A 21613-nucleotide genomic window follows, 5' to 3' on the forward strand; every position below is an offset into this window, starting at 1 on the left:
AGAATGAAACTGGACCATTTCCTTACACCACACACAAAAATAGACTCCAAATGGTTGAAAGATCTAAATGTGAGACAGGGGTCCCTCCAAATCCTAAAGGAGAACACAGGCAGCAACCTCTTCGACCTCAGCCGCAGCAACTTCTTCCTAGAAACATCGCCAAAGGCAAGGGAAGCAAGGGCAAAAATGAACTATTGGGACTTCATCAAGATAAAAAGCTTTTGCACAGCAAAAGAAACCGTCAACAAAACCAAAAGACAACCGATAGAATGGGAGAAGATATTTGCAAATGACATATCAGATAAAGGGCTAGTATCCAAAATCTATAAAGAACTGATCAAACTCAACACCCAAAGAACAAAGAATCCAATCAAGAAATGGGCAGAAGACATGAACAGACATTTTTCCAAAGAAGACATCCAAATGGCCAACAGACACATGAAAAAGTGCTCAACATCACTCGGCATCAGGCAAATCCAAATCAAAACCTCAGTGAGATACCACCTCACACCAGTCAGAATGGCTAAAATTAACAAGTCAGGAAATGACAGATGTTGGCAGGGATGCGGAGAAAGGTGAACCCTCCTACACTGTTGGTGGGAATGCAAGCTGGTGCAGCCACTCTGGAAAACAGTATGGAGGTTCCTCAAAAAGTTGAAAATAGAGCTACCATACGATCCAGCAATTGCACTACTGGGTATTTACCCCAAAGATACAAATGTAGGGATCTGAAGGGGTATGTGCACCCCGAAGTTATAGCAGCAATGTCCACAATAGCCAAACTGTGGAAAGAGCCAAGATGTCCATCGACAGATGAATGGCTAAAGAAGAAGTGGTATATATATACAGTGGAATATTATGCAGCTGTCAAAAGGAATGAGATCTTGCCATTTGCAACGACGTGGACGGAACCAGAGGGTGTTATGCTGAGCGAAATAAGTCAATCAGAGAAAGACATGTATCATATGACCTCACTGATATGAGGAATTCTTAATCTCAGGAAATAAACTGAGGGTTGCTGGAGTGGGGGGTGGGGTGGGAGGGAGGGGTGACTGGGTGATAGACACTGGGGAGGGTATGTGCTCTGGTAAGCGCTGTGAATTGTGCAAGACTGTTGAATCTCAGATCTGTACCTCTGAAACAAATAATGCAATATATGTTAAAAAAAAAAAAAAAAGGAAGAAGAAGAAGATAGCAGGAGGGGAAGAATGAAGGGGGGGAAATCGGAGGGGGAGACGAACCATGAGAGACGATGGACTCTGAAAAACAAACTGAGGGTTCTAGAGGGGAGGGGGGTGGGAGGATGGGTTAGCCTGGTGATGGGTATTAAAGAGGGCACGTTCTGCATGGAGCACTGGGTGTTACGCACAAACAATGAATCATGGAACACTACATCTAAAACTAATGATGTAATGTATGGAGATTAACATAACAATAAAAAAATTTTAAAAAAACATTTGTTACATGTCTACCATGTATCTGAGTTTTAAAGAAATTGTATCTGGCTCTTGCCCTTCTAGAGATGTAAGATAAACAAATAAAAATGCATAAACAGTAAAAAAAAAAAAAAGAGCCCTATTTAGTTGAAGACAAGCACTTACTAGAATGGAGCATCCTAACACTCAGAAAATAATTCAAATGCTTCTCTGGTTCATATAATCTGGGATAATCTCTGTTAAATTAAAGCTTGAGTTTGTTGGTTTAATGAAAATGGACATGTCTTTTGGAGTTACGGTTTTTATGAGTCTTGTTTGAAACATTGCTCTTTCTCTACTATTTGCTCTTCCAGATTTAAGAAAACTTGTTCTCCTAAGAGATCTATGACTTACAGAGATTTGATAAAATACACCTTTGTGAACAAATTGATTTTTTCTCCCTACCTGAACATTCCAGAAATCAGAAACTCACAGTCAGTATTCTTTCTTTTATGACAATTATACTTATTTCCATAAATTCAATAAGATCTGTTCTCCTTGTAACAAAACATTATTGGAAACATTGGTTATTTTATGAAGGCTTTGACTGGAATGCCATATTTGAGAGAGACATGCATAACCTCCAGATAGGACCAGACAGCTTTAAGGAACTAAGGTTGACTTTATAGTGCCAATGAAGCCCTTGGAAATGTAAGCCTGGTGGTGTCTTCCTTATGGAGTTCCAAGGAGCCTTACCAGGAGAGTACAGAATGTTATTTGCTAGTAGGTGCAGGAAGCTCAGCATATTTGGGGGACCTCGAGAAGAGAGGAAATAACCCAAGTCTACAGGTATTGCAGACAAATCTAATGGCAAGTATTTGACTTGGTTTCTGGCCTCAAAAGACTATTAGAAGTTCAATCTGATATTCCTTATGAATAGATCTAGCAAAGCAGATTTAAAAGAACCTACGTGGCTGATCACTATTCTTGTTGTGCTTATGTAAGTAATTAGGCCAAGTTTGTTAAAACTGGATTTATTTTTTGTTTCAGAGGTACAGGTCTGTGATTCAACAGTCTTACACAATTCACAGTGCTCACCATAGCCCCCCCAAAAAACCCTGGATTTATTTTGCAAACAAATTGGTCTTAATCTAGTACCTTCAATAAAAATGAGGGTAAATTTAGAGAGAAAAAATTATATTCCAATAACACAACTTTATGCATGTTAAATTCTAATTCTGATTGTCTTTGCATGTTTGTTGTTTGCCTATACAACTGACTAGATCCTAAATTCTCCTGGTTTCTTCAAATATCTGTCTATGACTCTCCCAACTAAGGTTTCCCATTTTTTCCCATTCTTTTAACTTGAACAAACCTGGGTTTCATCTCCTCGCTCCAAACAATCCCTCCAGAGCAGAGGCTTTAGGGCCACCAGAGAAGGTGCTATCCTGTGACCCCAATCAAGATATAAATGCAGGAGGACTCCCCAGACTTCAAAAGTACTGAGAATTTATCCCAGTAGGAATAAAAACAGGAGTACCAGACAAAAGAATCTAAATAAGGTTCAACAAGTTAATCAGATGTGTCAAGAAGACCCCTCATCTTTTCTTGAATGATTCCAACAAGCATATCACCAATATGCTGATATTGATCCTGAAGCACCTGAAAACTTAAAAGTGATAAATAGGACTCTTATTAGCAAAGTGCCCCAGATATTCAAAGGAAATTACAAAAAGTAGAGGTAGCTTTAGAGATGGTTACCCGGGCATTGGTAGGGAATGCTTTTAAGTTTTCTACTAAATGGGATCGAGTCCAGAAAACAGAGAAACAAACAAAGAAGTAAAAATAAGACAGCATGCTACTCTGCTAGCTGCTGCCACCTCGGGAAAGTCTCCCAGATAAACAGTAACATTCAAAAGCAAGGTCCAAGCCCCATGCCCAGACACTCCAGAATATTTCTGAGGGCAGGTTTTCCACTTCCACTCCCCTGGCTATCGCTCTTTGCCCCTTGTTAGCAGGAAGCAGCTAGAGCAGTCATTATCCCTATTCCCCACGATTGAGGAATTATTAAATAAGAATGGCGAGTTGAGGCAGGTGCTTGGTTCCTGGACCTGTTTTGAAAGCATAAGCAGACTACAGTTGTATTAGTTGCATTATTAACTTGGCTCTACGTTCTGTTTTGTTCCCTACTTAATTGTGGTTTATGCGCCTCTTAACATCATGCATGATCAATCATTAGCTTTGCCTTTTTTACCACTACTCCCCATTTACCCACTGATTGTAGAAACTTATGGGGGCTGGACAGTAACATTAGTCTTGACATATCTAATCATACCAGGTCCCAGTAATGCCACATTGTCCAGAAGAATGCTTACCTCCAGAGAGTTTCAAGGACATCCCACCAAGTTTTCAAGAAACCCATTACCTTCCTCTCATGTCTATAAGCTGTGCCTAGGCCCAACAGGGCAAGGCAGCTTTGAGAATGATTCCCTGTCTTCTCCTTGGGCTGCCTTCTCATAATAAAGCTTTCTTTGCTTCAAAACCAGTGTCTCAGAATTTGGCTTACAGCACATTGGGAGCAGGACAAGTTTGAGTTTGGTAAAGACTATACCTCTATTTAGACTTTCTGTGGGCAGAAATATAAACCATTTACTATTTTGTGTTTACCTTTTTTCAATCAACACTATTTATAAATTTCATCCTCTTTATTATATGCAGTCATTTTTAAAACCCAATTCCTTTGAGTGACTCTTAGATTTGAAAGTTTCTACATCACTTTTCTTTGACTCAAGTATATGAGAGCAATAAATAAGCCTTTGCATTATTTGTCCATGGAGTCAGCTTCCCAGCCCTCTGTTATATTTTAAACAACTTCTGGATTTGGAAAGGAGGTAATTTACAAATGTGTTTCCAGAATTTGGTTAATACTGTTAGAGGTAGCATAGAATTATAAAGACGTGCACAGCTTCTAAAAACAGACAAGTTGGAATCTGGTCCTTTCCCTTCTAGCTGTGGAAAGTTAGGTACGTTATGAAAGCCTTCTGCCTCCGTTTCCTCATACAGAAAATGGGGATGAAAAGAGCACCTCACTTATAAGACTGAGAAACTCAAAGACTTCCCTAGACAGTCTAATTATTTACTTAATTAATTTTTCAAATACTGTCTTTTAGATACAGACAGAAGAACTGCTTTTGGCCACTCTCTCTTTAGTAGCCTCAAACAAGCCCTACTTTCCTTTATACACACCAACTATCTGACCGATTATGCTCAAAGTAAAATCATCTGGCAGAACAATTCTGAGCAAAGGGTTCAGCCTTGCAAATTCAAATGATGAGAAGTATATATATTTTTAGTTCCTTTTGAAATTTGGAAGGATCATCCATACTTTTAGGGAAGTTAAAGACAACTAAGTCTTGTAAATTTATGGCAGGCAATAGATTTAAAAATCATGAACCATGATTTTGACGTACAGATAATTTCTAGGTATTAGTCTGCCTTGCCTTTTTCAGAATACTCTAACTCCTAATGGTGACTTAACGAGTTGTGATGTCCCCTGGAATTCTAGACTTAGCTGAATTCTAAGCCTTTAGTGGGTGGGAAGCCCTTAAAATAACATTAAAATTTGTCTGTGAAAATAGCTATTTTGGGTAATGCTGAGATGGTAATCAGCTTGACTGCCTCTTTGGAAGGTATAGGCTTCATTTCGATTGCCTATTGGGGGACTGCAAAGACTCCAGACCATTCTTATAAATCCTCCTTCCTAATTCTTGGTTTTTGTTAAAACATGAAAGAGAAACACAGGAGATTGCAGCCACTAGGTGGCAAGCAAGCTGCTTGTAAACTTCTTCCAGTTTTTGCTTAGTTTTAACACCCAACTTTAGATTTCATTTTCTTAGATTTCTTCTACAGTTATAAAAGATTTACTTCAACCCATTGGAAATGTTCATAATCGCGCCAATGAAATTAGCAAATTTTTCCATGTCAAATAAGCCAAGTGTGATTGGTAGTTGTTAACCTCCCAAATATGTGTCATTTTTATAAAAATGTGTAAAATACTCACCATATTGTAGAAACATGTTAAAATCAGTAATTCTCCTTATTAGTGTACAGATGTGTCAGACCTTTTATGACATATATCTATTTTATTCTTTAGCATTCAGGAAAAATTTCAAAACTGTATTAAGTCCTAGACATGTCATGAGCTAAAATATGAAATAAGATGTTGAAAAATAATAGGAGAACATAAGATTATCATAGTTGAAATATTATATTCTAAGCCTGAAAAATTGACTAAAAATTTCAATGAATTAGAGTGTTCAGATCAGTGACTAATTTCAAGTAAATATATATATAAATATATCTCTTTCCTTCATTACAGAAATATCAAAATGTTATGAGTAAAAATGACCTCATAAAAATTAAAATAAAATTAAATAATTCATAAGTTTAATAGTTTCAGTATTTAATGAAGAAAGCTATAAAACATCACTGGGGGATACAAAAGAAGGCCTGAATAAGTGCAGAATTCTAGGTTCTAGGATTAAAAAGACCAATATTGTCAATATCACATTTCTCCCATATCAATGTATAAAATTAATGCATATATAATTACTTAGTATTCATGTTATTTGATAAAAACATTCTAGTTAATATCAATGAATAACTGAACTGGTTTCAAGACAATTTGAGGAAGAATAGCAATGAGGATACTTAATAAATATTAAAATGTAACATAGATTTATAATGATAAACACAACTTGCTATTGAATGAATCTCAAAGGCATTATGTTGAGTGAAAGAAGCCATGCTCAAAAGGCTACTTACTTTACACAGCAAAGAAAACAATAAACAAGCTAAAGGGCAACTTGTGGAATGGGAGAGGATATTTGCAAATGACATAACTGTTAAAGAGTTAGTATCCAAAATATATAAAGAACTTATACAATTCAGCAACAAAAATCCCCCAAATAATCCAATTACAAAAAGGGCAGAATAGGGGCGCCTGGGTGGCTCAGTCGTTAAGCGTCTGCCTTCAGTTCAGGTCACGATCCCAGGGTCCTGGGATCGAGCCCCCGAGTCAGGCTTCCTGCTTTGTGGGAAGCCTGCTTCTTCCTCTCCCTCTCCCACTCCCCCTGCTTGTGTTCCCTCTCTCGCTGTGTCTCTCTCTGTCAAATAAAGAAAAACACAATCTTCAAAAAAAAAAAAAGGCAGAATAGACATTTTTCCAAAGAAGACATCCAGGTAGCAACAGACACATGAAAAGATGCTCAGTATCACTCACCGTCAGGGGAATGCAAATCAAAACTACATGGATACCACCTCACACCTGTCGGAATGGCTAAAATTAACAACAAAAGAAATGCTAGGTGCAGGTGAGGATGTAGAGAAAGGGGAATCCTCTTGCACTGTTGGTGGGAATGCAAACCAGTGCAGCTACTCTGGAAAACAGTATGGAGGTTCCTCAAATAATCAAAAATAGAACTACCCTATGATCCAGCAATTGCACTACTAGGTATTTACCCAAAGAATACAAAATTACTTAATACACTATTTATACCACCGTTATCTACAATAGCCAAATTATGTAAACAGTCCAAATGTTCATTGACTGATGAATGGATAGGACGAAGGAGATATATTATATATCTCTCTCTATATATATAATGGAATATTGTTCAGCCATAAAAAAGAATCAAATGTCACCATTGGCAATGACATGGATGGAGATAGAGAGTATTATGCCAAGCAAAATAAGCCAGTCAGAGAAAGACAAATACCATGATTTCACTCATATGTGGAATTTAAGAAACAAAACAAATGAGCAAAGGGGAAAAAAAAGAGAAAGAGAAGCAAACCAAGAAACAGATTCTTATCTATAGAGAACAAACTGATGGTTACCAGGGGGTAGGTGAGGGGGTGGGTTAAATAGTGAAAGGGTTTATGGAGGGCACTTGTTGTGGTGAGTACTGGGTGTTATATGGAAGTGCTGAATCACTGTTTTACACCTGAAACTAATATTACACTGTATGTTAACTAACTGGAATTTAAAGAAAAACTTTTTTAAAAGGTTACTTATTATATGATTCTACTTATGTGACAGTCTAGGAAAGGCAAACTAGGTATAAATAACAGATCGCTTTTTTCAGGGCCAGAAGACAGGAGCGAGAGAGGTGGACCACAAAGGAGCACAGGGGAATTTGAGGGTTGATGAAATTCTCCTGTATTCTCATTGTGATAGTTACATGACTCTGCATTTTTCAATACTCACAGAATTCTACACTAAAGAGTGATTCTTGGGGCACCAGTGTGGCTCAGTCAGCTAAATGTCCGACTCTTGATTTCAGCTCAGGTCATGATCTCAGGGTCGTGAGATAGAGCCTGCGTCAGGCTTGCACTGGACGTGGAGCCTGTTAAAGTTTCTCTCTCTCTGCCCCTCCCCATTCACACCTACACGCACTCTCTCTCCCTCAAAAAAGTAAAATAATAAAGAGAGTGATTATTTTCTATTTGTAAACTGTATTTTGAAAATGAAAATAAAAGCTTGATACTGCTACTAAGAATTGATTGTAGACTTTTCAGGAGTATTGATCACCTCTTACCCCCCCTGTGGGCTCTGAATCAATTTACCCATGGATTCAGAAAAAAAGGAAGAGACAAATATTAGTGTTATTACTGATAAAGTTGCGTTGAACTTTCAACCATGTAATATAATACTGTCCATGCCACAACATGTTTACAAATTTAGTTCACTCTTTTCATCCAAGGACTATAAGCTTCCTGAAACCCTGGATATACCTCCTGGCACATTGTGGGCTCACAAAATATGTGAAGCATGGTTGGAGGTACTGTATCTGGGGCAAAAGAGTAACTAAAAGTTAATACACGTTAACTAGGGATCATCTACAAAATGTGTTTTTCTAGCACCAAATAGTACCAGGCACTCAGCTACATGGCTATGTGAGGCATCATCTGTGTGCATTTTCTACATAGAGATTCCCAATATTAGCTACAACTATAATAGCAGCAGTAATAACTACAAGCATAATAGAAGTAGTAATAATAATTGTGAAGATTAAAAACATGTCAAAATAATAAAAGAAACATATAAAGAAGTTTTGTAGATAAACTAAGTAGATAAAGAGAATTTATTCATTTTTTCAAATTTGCATGAGAAGAAGTAGTGAAGAGAGGATTTAAATGCACGTCTTCCAGACTGTACATGTCATGTGTTTAACCACTGACAGTGACAAGAAAAGGGGTTGGCTCTTTTTTATTATTATTATTATGTTATGTTACTCACCATACATTACATCATTAGTTTTTCATGTAGAGTTCCATGATTCATTGTTTGAGTATAACACCCAGTGCTCCAAGCAGAACGTGCCCTCTTTAATACAAGGGGTTTGCTCTTTAAAAGTTATACCTACTGGTTCCTTTTACAGAACTTGAAATAGCTTAAAAGTTCATTCCTTAAAATGTCCACACAAGAGATTATTTCTTCAGAAGCATCATCTACAAAGTGTGTTTTGAAGTTATATGTCGAGTCCTTATCTTCTTCATGGCTGCTTTTACTTCTTGATTCCTTAATGTATAAATAATAGGATTTAAGAGAGGAGTGAAAATTGTGTAAAACACAGAGAGAATTTTATCGACAGAATATCTGCTGAAGGGCCATACATAGATAAAGACACATGGGGCAAAGAAGAGAGTCACAACTGTGATGTGTGCTGACAGAGTGGAGAAGGCCTTGGCCAAACCACTGGCAGCACGGTGCCTGACTGAGTATATGATGACCGTGTAGGAGACAAGCAAGAGGAGGAAGCAGACCAGGGACAGGAGGCCACTGTCAGCAACGACCAGCAGTTGTAGCAGGTAGGTGTCCTTGCAGGCAAGTTTGATCACAAGGGGAAGGTCACAGAAAAAGCTGTCCACCACATTGGGACCACAGAAGGGCAAATTCAACATGAAAGCCATCTGACTAGATGAGTGCACAAATCCAACTGTATAGGAGGATAACAGCAGCCCAATGAGCACTCGTGGACTCATGATGGTCATGTAATGGAGGGGTTTGCATATGGCAACATACCTGTCTATTGCCATGGCTACAAGCAACATCATCTCACTCCCACCTAGGAGGTGCATGAAGAACATCTGAGAATAACATCCCCACCAAGAGATGGTCTTCTGTTTTCGGAGGAAATCCACAATCATCTTAGGGGTAGCAAAAGAAGCTAGGATCATATCAATACAGGAGAGATTGATAAGCAGAAAATACATTGGTGTGTGAAGGCGTGAGTCAAAGATCACGGTGATCAAGATGAGGAGGTTTCCTAACACAATCCCAGCATAGACCACAGAGAATCCTAGGAAGAATAGAATCTGAAGAGTCTGAGATTTGGAAAGTCCCAGCAAAATGAACTCAGACACCACCGAATGGTTTGCCCTTTCCATGTTGTCAACTTTATCCCATCATAATCAAATTGAGTGAGAATCCTGGGCAGAAAAGTTGTGGTTACAGAAAGGATGGTTCATGTTGGTGTCTAATTTTGATACTTAGACTGGGTACCTGAACTTAAAGCACCTCCCACTTTTGGGGGGTGATTTTGTTAGTCATTGATTTCTGAAATGTCCCAGAGAAGTGTACCAAATAGCAAGGAGAATTCAGAATATACATTTCTGAAAGACAAAAATAAAAACAGCACATGAAATCACCACTGTATTGTGAACTTGGAATCCAAAGACCTCAATACAACACCTAGCTGAGCTACTCATTGGGGGCAACATAGGACAAGTATCTCCTTACCAGGGTTAAGTTTCCTCCTCAGTAAAATAAAATGAAAACAATCAGACTACATGATACTGAATGCCTCTTTGTGCTATAAAGATGTTCATAAATATGATAATGATGGTGGTGGGTTCTACATTCACAGAATAATATTGTTTCTTAACCTGGAAATGATAAATGTAGAAAATACAGCAAGGATTCTAAAGACCCATATTTTGAAAGAGATTCTGGTAAAGAACTATTAATTAAACCTTAAATTAAGTCTTACTTGTAAGTTTTTGGGTCCTGAGAAATGTATTGCCTCTTCCCTGCTCCATTCTTGCATGAAACCCTCAGAGCTCATGCTAGTATCAGTGATGGTCATTGCACACTTGTAAGAGTGAAACCATATAATTATATATATGACATATATTATTATATATATTAACCATGTAAAAATTATTCACTCAACATTTAACATCATTCACATCAAACGTCTCTTCTAGGATTTTAAGCAGAAAGTACCAAGGATGCACAGGTCCACAGAGAAATGGAACTGAATTTATTTCATTTTTAGTTGGTATTCATTCATTTACTTGTTGATGGCTATAAAAAGGATTGTTGTTTGGACTGTGCATTTTTATTTATCACAAGCTTCAAAATGACAAAATGAGGTGGCTTGAGGTAACTGATTTATATGGATAATAGAAATACAGTTCTTTCAGTACAGTCATCTAAATTTATGGTATAACTTTCCCATCAGCCCATGCTTATAACAGCACTGATTTTACTGGTTTTGCTCTAAAAAATTATTTTCATCATTAATGGTTTCTCAATTATCTAGCGTCTTATAAAGCTCCTTCAGTAAATAAAGTATAGCCTTCCTTTTGTGTCATTATTTCTTACCAGAATGGAGAAAATACTTTCAGGGGAATGTGCCTCACGTGAATCCCGGGAATAGCCTTGCATCTCCTTATCCTGTAATCCCATCAATTTCCTGCAACTCACGTTCCCAGTCATCAGAAACAGAAGGAAGAAGCATCATGATGCTGTACACTCTGTTTCTCTGAGACACCCCATGGGTACATTTATCCAACAGAGGATGTATTTTTTCCCCATATACACATATCCTCAAGTCGATTTCCTACTCTGAGAACCTTGGATTGATGCAAAGTGCTAAGTCTTATTTAGTATGTAAAGTTATTCCTTTCTGTGTCTAGAAAGGTTATATCTCCTTTCAGTTTTATGGATAATCCTTTAAAGATTCATACTAATGCTTTTTGAAATCTCATTTTTGAAACTGCATTTCAAGAGAACAGGACAGACTTCAAATATACATGAAGTAGTTATACACATTCTAGCATCTGGAATACTGTATGACTACTCAAATATCTATTGAAGGAGTGAATGAATGAATGAAATATATAATGAATATTCAGGATCTAGATTAAAAACAGTGTTAAAGCAAAATCCATGTAAATTAGGAACTTTAAACATATTTTTAACTGTCAAATTGAATGTGAGCATTTTTAAACAGAAAGAGTAACTATTCTAAAAAAATCATTAGAAGTATGTATTTTTCCCTAATTTGCTTTAGAAAAAGATCAAAGTAGCTTATACTAATGGAAAAGAAAACATGCCACACATAGCAGGATGATAACTCTTAACAGTTTGTTTCCTGGATAGCCTTTGAGAAAAGTAATATACACATTAGCACAGTGTGTGTGTGTGTGTGTGTGTGTGTGTGTGTGTGTGTGTGTGGTGGGGGTATTAGTATATATTTACATTTATATGCTATTTATTAAGACAATAGTGTTCAATACTATTTATTGAGAGAATGGTGTTCATATGCATAGTTATTTTCCTTGGGTTGTCAATACGATAAAAATATATTCCTATGAGCACATGAAAATCTACAGCATTTTACAACTATATAGAATTCAATATTGTTGATGATGCACAATGTAATTACCCACAAATACAGTTTTCTTTAAGGAATTGAACATTACTCATAAAATTCTGTTTTCATCCTATTATTGTCTTCTTTAAAAACCTACAATTAAATAACTCCATTATCAATCCCCAAGTTCACCAAGGCCTTCACAATCAGCCTCTCAACCACTCTAAATATCCAATACTGTTTTCTAATAGTGCAAAAATACAACTTCTGTTTTGGTAAAAGCAAATTCATGGTTTTCCACATTCCCCATCCATTTTTTCTTATCTCTACATGTTTTCTTCTTTTTAGGTAGACGAATTCCTCTGTTTATATAACCATATTCTTAGGGACACTTGGAGGCTTTTCTTCTAAATAATAAAACTTTCCCTAGTACAAAACCCATAACAATTTCCACTATACTTATGGTCCATTTCATGTGCTCTACCAATTTACTTATTCTCTAGGTATACCATGTCCGTTAGGTATTAATATTCTGAAATTGAAGTAACACTAGAACAAGAGCTAGACAAATCTGTTCTAATCTGAGTTCTCTCATTTCTAGTTTGTGATTCTTCTTTCCCCAGATCATTTTTAAGCTCCTTGAAAATAGACAAATTACTCATATTCTCCATAATACATGTTATAAAGGCCATCAATAGAGATGTTGATGAAGTGAGTGAAAACAGATATTTAACAAGAAAAACTTAAGACTTATGTCTCATTAATCAGCCCATTTTGTTGACATTCTCAACGAGTGATCCCTTGATTATTTGGGTAGAATGGACAATATTTTTCCCTTTCTTTCAATGGTTAGCCTCACACAATTTGCTCAATTTTATATAATCTAATCATGAACTAAGAGCTTCAAAAATATTGATGCTATTATTGGACTCTGCTCAACTTCTAGAAATCTTAAATATGTAAAAGTACTTAACTTGTAGCCTCACACACACTCCTTTCATCACTATTTATAATTAAGAAATATTGAAACTCTCTAAATAGCTAATTTATTCAGTCCCTGTGTAAAGACCTGCTATGCATCATTATGCAATACACCGAGGATATTTATGGGCTAATTTTAATCAATTAAAAGGAAAGGTTAATTGATCTATGTAGAACATTTTAAGTGATATATATTAATGAGGCAGGAAAATGTTCATAATATATTGTTAAATAGATATAACCCAAATATGAAATTATTTACAAAGAATGATTAGACCTATTTTTAAAGAAAAAGAAATGGTGAAAGTATGCAAAGTCAGAAAAAAGAAGACACTTCAAGAGAACACACTCAAGTAATAAAGATTGAATTGTACTTTTTTCTACTTTTATCTTTCAATTTTCATTATTGTCTATTACTTTAATAATGGAAAAGAGAAATGCTCACAGAATAATGGAGCTAAATGATATTAGACTTACTACTAGACCAAACAAAATCCATTAAAAAGCAAACAGGTTGCTTAAAAAAAAAACCCGAGAGTTATGGGGACATGTCAAAGAGACACAGGAGCCAATTCAAAGAGCTCCCAAGGGCCAAAGCTGGAACAATTTGAGTAACCAAATAAATAAAGTACTATTGGATTATAACCAGAATGTAAAATAAAAATTCATGAATCTACACTGGTATAAATAAGTAATTCAACAAATAAATAAGCGGAGAAGAGAAAATTTTCCCATGCAGAAGAATTCTAAATAATTTATGTAAATATTTCATGTTTAAGAGGTGAAGCATAGCACCCCACTCCTTAAGTGGTCAGTGTGCATAACGACTTCCTTCCAAAGAGGACAGTATGAGAAGTGAGGGAAAAGGTAACTTGAGAGTGAAGAAACCTGACAAAGACTGCTTCAGCCAGGTGATAAAAGTCAACATTAGCAACAGTGATTAGTCTCAACATTATGTATCCTTGATAGGATAAAATGGCACTTACCTCTGTGGACTTCCTCCCCCAAATCTATAACCCCAGTATAATCATTAGGAAACATCGGACACATTCCAATGCAGGGGCATCTTATAAGATACCCAACCAGTAACACTCAAAACCTTCATGGTCATCAAAAATGAAGACAGTCCAGGGGCACCTGGGTGGCTCAGGCAGTTAAGCGTCTGCCTTCGGCTCAGGTCATGATCCCAGGGTCCTGGGATCGAGCCCCATGTCAGGCTCTCTGCTCAACAGGGAGCCTGCTTCTCCCTCTCCCTCTGCCTGCCGCTCCCCCTGCTTGTGCTCTCTCTCTCTCCCTGTCAAATAAATAAATAAAATATTAAAAAAAAAAATGAAGACAGTCTGAGAAAGTGTCACAGCCAAGAGGAGCCTAAGGAGACATGAGGACTAAATCTAATGTGCTATCCTGGATAGGATTCTGGAACAGAAAAAGGACATTAGGTAAAAACTAAGGAAATCTGAATAAAGTGTGGGCTTTAGTTAATAATAATGCATCAATATCAATTCATTAGTTGTGACAAATGCACCACAATAGGGGAAACTGGATGTAAGGAATATGGGAACTCGATGTACTATCTATGAAATTTTTCTGTAAATCTAAAAATAAAGTTTGTTAACAACAACAGAAAAGTAAAAAAAAAAAGAAAAAGAAAAACTTTTTGTAATAATGCACTAGTGATATATAACTGTGGAATATATAGGTTTACTGAAAGTCAAAGAATTTTTCTACTTTTTTTTGTTTCTGTTTTGATAGTTTAACTTGCACTGATTTATAATTTTCCTTTAAAACACATTTTCTTTTTTTTTAAAGATTTTATTTATTTATTTGAGAGAGAGAGCAAGAGAGAGAGCATGAACCGGGGGGAGGGGCAGAGGGAGAGGGATAAACAGGCTCTCAGATAAGGAAGGGGCAAGAGAGAAAAGAGAAAAAATTTATGTTTTCAAAGCAATCATTTTGATTATCTGACCAGCATCATCCTTTCCCACAGAAGCAAAGTTCCTTAGCTTTCTTCTTACTATGAACAATTTTCTGGCTATTCTAAAATGGCTGAGGAGAAAGATATATAAACTTTGAAATCAACATTTTAATTCTAATTATAGACTCAGTTAAACTGAGAATTAGAAGTAGAAATTTACTCACAGATCATATGCATCAAATTATGAAGAGAAAAGACATACTGTGATTGATCTACTAGTTGCCTGATCTACAGAGAGCAGTCTGTCCAATTATTTGAGAATATAGGAATGATTTATTCTATTAAAATGTGTTTTTTTTAAAAGTACTTGTAATCTTGGGGCGCCTGGGTGGCTCAGTTGGTTGGGCAACTGCCTTCGGCTCAGGTCATGATCCTGGAGTCCCTGGATCGAGTCCCGCATCGGGCTCCCTGCTCAGCGGGGAGCCTGCTTCTCCCTCTGACCCTGCCCCCCTCATGTGCTCTCTCTCTCTCTCTCATTCTGTCTCAAATAAATAAATAAAATCTTTAAAAAAATATGTATTTTTTAAAAAAATAAAAAATAAAAAAAATAAAAGTACTTGTAATCTTAAAACAGAAGAACATGAAATAAAAGCAATTATGGCTTAGGTCAGATTTGCCAAAAGTCATGTTCTTGTCCACATGATACTAGTCAATTTAGTTGACTTTTATTTGTCTGCTTCTTGACCAGAACAGGATAAATTGAAGTATTAGGTCTAGTAGGTTTATAAGCACAAGGAATAACATTTCTTTGAAAACAAATGCAAAATTTCATTCAGCCACTTACTTCCTGAGGAGGCACCATTTGACATGGATTGGAAATGTTCTCAAATGTTTATTGGTAATGATATTGACATCATGAAGTTTGACATGGAAACTCTTTAGCAGATGGACAATAAAATCACTTGAAGTGTATCCAAGTGTACTCAATTATTTAATTTGCCCCATGTTATCACACTTATAATGAGACTATGCTGTGTGTCTGTATGACAACTAGAATGATAATGCCTTCTAGAACTCTCTGATGTTGTCATAGTGTTTAGCTCCCAAAGGACTTTCAACATTTGATTCTACCTCTGAACAACGGGATTAAAAGCCAATATCTAGAAATGGTTCTATACTGTTTTAATGTATGTTAAAACTTCCCCTATGACTTACCAGTTCTACAGTGTTTCAGAACATTACTTGAGTCAGACACATTGAAACCTAGAGAGCTTCTCTTTCCAAAAATAATGGTATTTCCCTAAAATAAGGACAAATATGAATATTTTCTCTAAAAAGAGTCATATATATTGAGAGAGTGGTGATAAAGAAATGATGTATTTTGAGACCTAACAATACCCAACTGATGATCAAATACCAATGGGAATTATTAAAGATGCCATGTTGTTTTCCCTGAGTTACAACAGAGAAAACTTTTTCTGGCACTGCATACTTACCAAAATTGATATATTTTATCAAGGAAATATAAAACCACTATCAGGTCTGGAGTGTTCTAATATGAAAACTTACTCAAAGAATATTAAAAAAGGATCAATCATAAACATATACCTACCATTTACTGTATACTAATCTTAGGCCTGGCACTATTGTAAGCATAACTGGGCTATCAAAACAGAAGATATAACGATAGAAAGCTGGGGAATTGTAGTCCCACCATTTCCTTATTCCCACCTCCAGTTATAGGAAATGTTTCCTGTGGAGTATCCCCTTGTCTCTCTTCCATATCCAATTGAAAAATACATTTACCCAATACAACCAGCCAGACCTTCATGCCTCTCCACTCCTGTTTGAAGTAACTTTGAATTGCCTGTTTCCATTTTCATTGAGACCACTGCTCCAAGAGTGATAGGACAAGTGATACAGGAGTGCCTGGGTGGCTCAGTCGTTGAGGGCTGACTCTTGATTTTCCCTCTTGATTCTGGCTCCAGTCATGGTCTCGGATAGTGGGATCGAGCCCTGCCGACTGGCTCCACACTCAGAGCAGAAGTCAGATTGAGGTTCTCTCTCTCTCCCTCTGCCCCTCCCCCAACTCGCAATCTATCTCTCTCTCTCTCTCTCTCACTTTCTCTCAGTAGATAAATAAAATCTTAAAAAAATAAAAAAGAAATGTGATATAGCCTTGTAATCTAATGTTTCTTGGGTCCTTTTTGTTGATTAGTAACAGTCAAGTGCCTTTCTTATCAGAGGAATTGCTCCACATGAAATACACTGATAGATTCTTCAACATTATAAACCTTCCATTGTATTCTTGGTGGCTGCTTCTGTAAGACTATTATGGAACCATGTATCAGAGCCCTTAACTCACGAAATGAGTGGGTGAGCACTGGAATGCTGCTGGGGCCAACTGTGCTGTCCCAGGGAACCTTGAGGGGGCTGCACAAATTGAGAGCATAGCTCCTGGCTGGGTTTGCCAACACTTGCCAAACAAACCCGAATAAACTCATGGCAAGAGAAGCCAAAAACTCAAGAGACAAGGGTTTGGAAAAGAAGGAAAAATTTAGTTCGGGTGCCTGTAGCGGGTGAGGTGGCAAGCTCAAGCCTTACAATAGACCTCTCTGCCTGCAAGATGGACACCTAGAGTTTTCTAGGAGAGGTTTAGGGGAGTACCTGCAAGACAGCAGGCAAGGATTGCGTGATCGCGGGTGCAGGTCGGTATGTGTTTGGCCCCTGATCATGCCAGGGAAGAGGACCTGTGGGGAGTGGTCTTCTGGGCATCCCATTGCTATGAGATAGGGCTTTTTTGGTCTGGAGGTTGGAATATTTCAGTCACTGTCAATGCCTCAAGGTAGCGCAACAAGAGATAACTGTTGAGGTCTAGAGTTGAGCAAGAAGGCTTGCTAACAAGAGGATTAGCAAATCCTAGCGCTGAATAGGTGTCAGTTCCATTGAATTCCCATTTTTAGACCACTGGGGCTCCTGGAAGAAGTCCAGTAAAATCCATTTGCTGCTTCTGTGCAGGCCCTTGTCTTCAGAGAAATCTGCTTAATATCATCGTCAGATGATTTCTCCCTATGAACACTAAATTCACAGTGTTCAGACTAATGGCTTTAGTGGGTCAGAGAGAAGTATGCCCACCCTTTCTCTGTTTGGATGTTTCCATGTCATTTTATTTCTTTATCCCCAATAGCTGGTTCAGGAATCCCTAAAGCATCTGACAAAACCTTAGCATTCCAAACTCCTGCCTTAGTACTACATCTTTTTTGGGTGGTTTCTACATGACTTGTTTTAATCTTCCTCTAAGTTCCCATAAATGTGTGCATGACTAAATGAGAGTGGTTTTATTTTCCAGTTACTTACAGCCAATTTACTTGCCTTAAATTTACTTTATTTAAATTTACTTTATTTAAATTATCACTTTCTAGTACCTTTATAGTATTATACCATTTCACGTATAACATACTGAACTTCTCTACCCTCTTATCTCTGTACTATATTGTCATGTCATACTTTTATTTGAACATATTATAAATGTAATACATTGTCATTACAGCTTCATTTGACATTTCTGATGGCCATGAAATATTTAATCTTTTATTTGCTCAAAATGTCTTTATTTCACCTTAAAGTTCAAGAAGATAATTTTGGTATAGAATTCTACTTTGAGAGGGTTTTTTTCTTTTCATATTTTATAGATAGTGTGCATTGTTTCTGAAAAAAATTCTAGAATTGTTAATTTCTTGTTCTTCTGTTTATAATGTATCCTTCTTCCTCTAACAGATTTTAAGATTTTATAAACTGCTCATTTTCAGCATTTATTGTATGTCTTGAAGTGATTTTCTTTCTTTTTTCCTGATGCATTCAAACCTAATTTTGGTCTGTGAATTTGTACTTTTCATTAGAATTTTTTAAATTATTTCTTCAAATATTTTTTCTGTCATCTGTGAATCCAGTATCAGATGTGTTAGATCATTTGATATTTTTTATAGGTCACTGAGGTTCTGTTAATATGTTCCACAATTTTTTTTGGCTTTTGCTTTAGCTTTAGCTTAAATGGTTTCTATTTTCGGGGCGCCTGGGTGGCTCAGTTGGTTAAGCGACTGCCTTCGGCTCAGGTCATGATCCTGGAGTCCCTGGATCGAGTCCCGCATCGGGCTACCTGCTCGGCAGGGAGCCTGCTTCTCCCTCTGACCCTCCCCCCTCTCATGTGCTCTCTCTCTCTCTCTCATTCTGTCTCAAATAAATAAATAAAATCTTTAAAAAAAAAAAAAATGGTTTCTATTTTCTATCTAGGGATTTTTTGTTGTTGATATTCTTTTGTCTTTGAAATGGAATTTCTCAGTTTCTATATTGTATTTTACAGCCCTAAAAATTCCATTTGACTCTTTTTTTAATATCTTTTATTTTTTCTCGCATGTTTATGTTTTCCTATAATTTCCTGATCATTTAAAAAAACCTGTTTTTAGAATCTTTAAAATTCCATCATCTAAGTATTTTTGAATATGGTTTTCTTGGTTATTTTTTTCTCTTGGTTATCTTAACTCTTCTTGCAATTTTTATTAATACTTTATATTTAAAATTTTACATTTAAATTTTTATATTTAATATTTATATATTTATGTTTGTATTTATTATTACTCAAATGGGATATATCAGTGGTTCTCAACCAAGGGGGATTAGGTAATATCTGGGGATATTTTGGGGTGTCCCATGTGGGAACTACTACTGGCATGTAATGGATAGAGGCTAGGAATGCACCTAAATATCATACAGTGCTCAAGGCAGTCTCCCACAAAAGAGAATCCTCGAGCCTAAAATGTCAATAATGTCAATATTGAGAAACCCTACCATACACTATGAATATTACATTATTGCATTTTTTGTTTATTTTCAAAATAAGAACATTGTTGGAAATATGTATTTGAAATGTCTTCTCTGGTATAAGTCAACTTTTAATTTTCTTTTTTTTTTAAGTTTTTATTTAAATTCCAATTAGTTAATATACAGTGTAATACTAGTTTCAGGTGTACAATATAGTGATTCAACACTTCCATATAACACCTATTGCTCATCACAACAAGTGCACTCCTTCATACCCATCATCTATTTCACCCATCCCCCCACCCACCTCTCCTCTGGTGACTATCAGTTTGTTCTCTATGGTGAAGAGTGTTTCTTGGTTTGCCCCTCTCTCTTGGCAAGTACTCATAAGCTTTGGACACAAAGAGGTAAGTAGATACTTCACAACAGGAAATATTAAAAAAGTTAATAACCATATGAAAAAATATTCTACACCATGAATAATCAGGGAAATAATAATTAAGCCACAATGAGGATTCCAATGTATCTTTAAAAATTGCTAAAATTAAAAAGGCTTCAGAATACCAAAGTCTTGTAAAGATGTAGAACAACCAGAACTCTTTACACTGAGGGTGGAAGTGTAAATCAGTACAACCACTTTGCAACTCTTTGGCACTTTCTAAAAGACATGCCTACCCCGTGATCCAGTAATCCTACTCCAAAGTATATCTAAGACAAATGAGTAATTATGCCCATAGGAAATACACAAGAATGACTATAGCAGCTCTGGAAATAATACATGAACCCCATTAATAAATATGTTATTTCCTTAAGTGTCTGAGCTACAAATGTATGAAGTAATCAATGGGTGAAGTAATCAATTCAGAGATGACAAAAATAAAGTAGTTTTAGATATTGTTGACCAAGCTGTTCACTGAAATAATAGCATAATTAGACAAAGTAGTTAGTTATATAGGCCATAGGCCATTTGTTGACTTCATAAACACAGGCAGTCCAATGTGAGAAAGAATAAATTAGTCAGCTATTGCTTAACAAGGAAGAGATCAAATAAAGAATGGCAATTTACTTTCATTTTAACCATGAAGTACTCTGGCACAAGACAGTACCAACAGAGTTTACAAATCTGAAAGGAACTAATAATAGAGGAAAATTAGAAAGGTATCAGAGAGATGTGACTCTTAGGAACTAGTTATTTTCATTAAATGGTACTCTTCTCTGCACCTTTATTCAGATGATAGGATTAATGAAAGAGATTTTTGTGACCATCAAAGTTTTATAACAAGTTTTCTATTTATCTCATGTTTCTAAATTCATCTTACTTTGGACTTTGGAAAATTCAAAGTTTTCCACATTTTAAAGAGACACTCAGTTTGTATGTCTGTGTCTGCTCATAGAAACATGGTTATATTATTTGGTTGATAATGCCTTCTTTCTGTCTCTTTTTTTTTAATGTTCAATTAGCCAACATATAGTACAGCATTAGTTTTTAATGTAGTGTTCAACTATTCATTAGTTGTGTATAACACCCAGTGCTCATCGCAACACCTGCCTTCCTTAATACCCAGTTAATATCCCATCCCCCCACCCCCCTCCCTTCTGTAACCTTCAGTTTGTTTCCGGGAGTCCAGAGTCTCTCATGGTTTGTCTCCCTCTGTGATTTCTTCCCATTCAGTTTTCTGTCTCATTTTTATGGGGAAAAGCTACACACTAATGAGAGATTCTGAATAATCTAGCTTACCAAATGTATGGCTTTTAATTGCTGAGGGAATTCATTTATAAGACGCAAGGTTTTCCCAGGGTCATTAACTGACAAATTCCTC

At 36.4% G+C, this 21613-nt stretch overlaps 1 protein-coding gene across 1 annotated transcript; it reads right to left on the reverse strand.

Annotated features, from left to right (window-relative positions):
• Positions 1–2188: 2188 nt before the first annotated feature.
• Positions 2189–9869, reverse strand: LOC116640469 (olfactory receptor 4K13). Its single transcript, XM_032417517.1, has 2 exons — positions 8950–9869; positions 2189–2234 (listed from the first exon to the last, which is right to left on the reverse strand). The coding sequence occupies exons 1-2, from the start codon at positions 9864–9866 to the stop codon at positions 2189–2191; spliced, it is 963 nt and encodes a 320-aa protein (XP_032273408.1). The 5' UTR covers positions 9867–9869.
• Positions 9870–21613: the final 11744 nt, after the last annotated feature.

The sequence above is a fragment of the Phoca vitulina genome, unplaced genomic scaffold (assembly GCF_004348235.1).
Source record: "Phoca vitulina isolate PV1807 unplaced genomic scaffold, GSC_HSeal_1.0 scaffold20, whole genome shotgun sequence".
NCBI classification, from domain to species: Eukaryota; Metazoa; Chordata; class Mammalia; order Carnivora; family Phocidae; genus Phoca; species Phoca vitulina.

Excerpts from the sequence above, each read along its gene's own strand:
- LOC116640469 (XM_032417517.1), bottom strand. The coding sequence starts at position 9,866 with ATGGAAAGGGCAAACCATTCGGTGGTGTCTGAGTTCATTTTGCTGGGA. Across the intron at positions 2,235-8,949 it reads AAGATAAGGACTCGACATAT|GAGGTCCCCCAAATATGCTG; the intron begins AACTTCAAAACA and ends TCCTCTCTTCTC.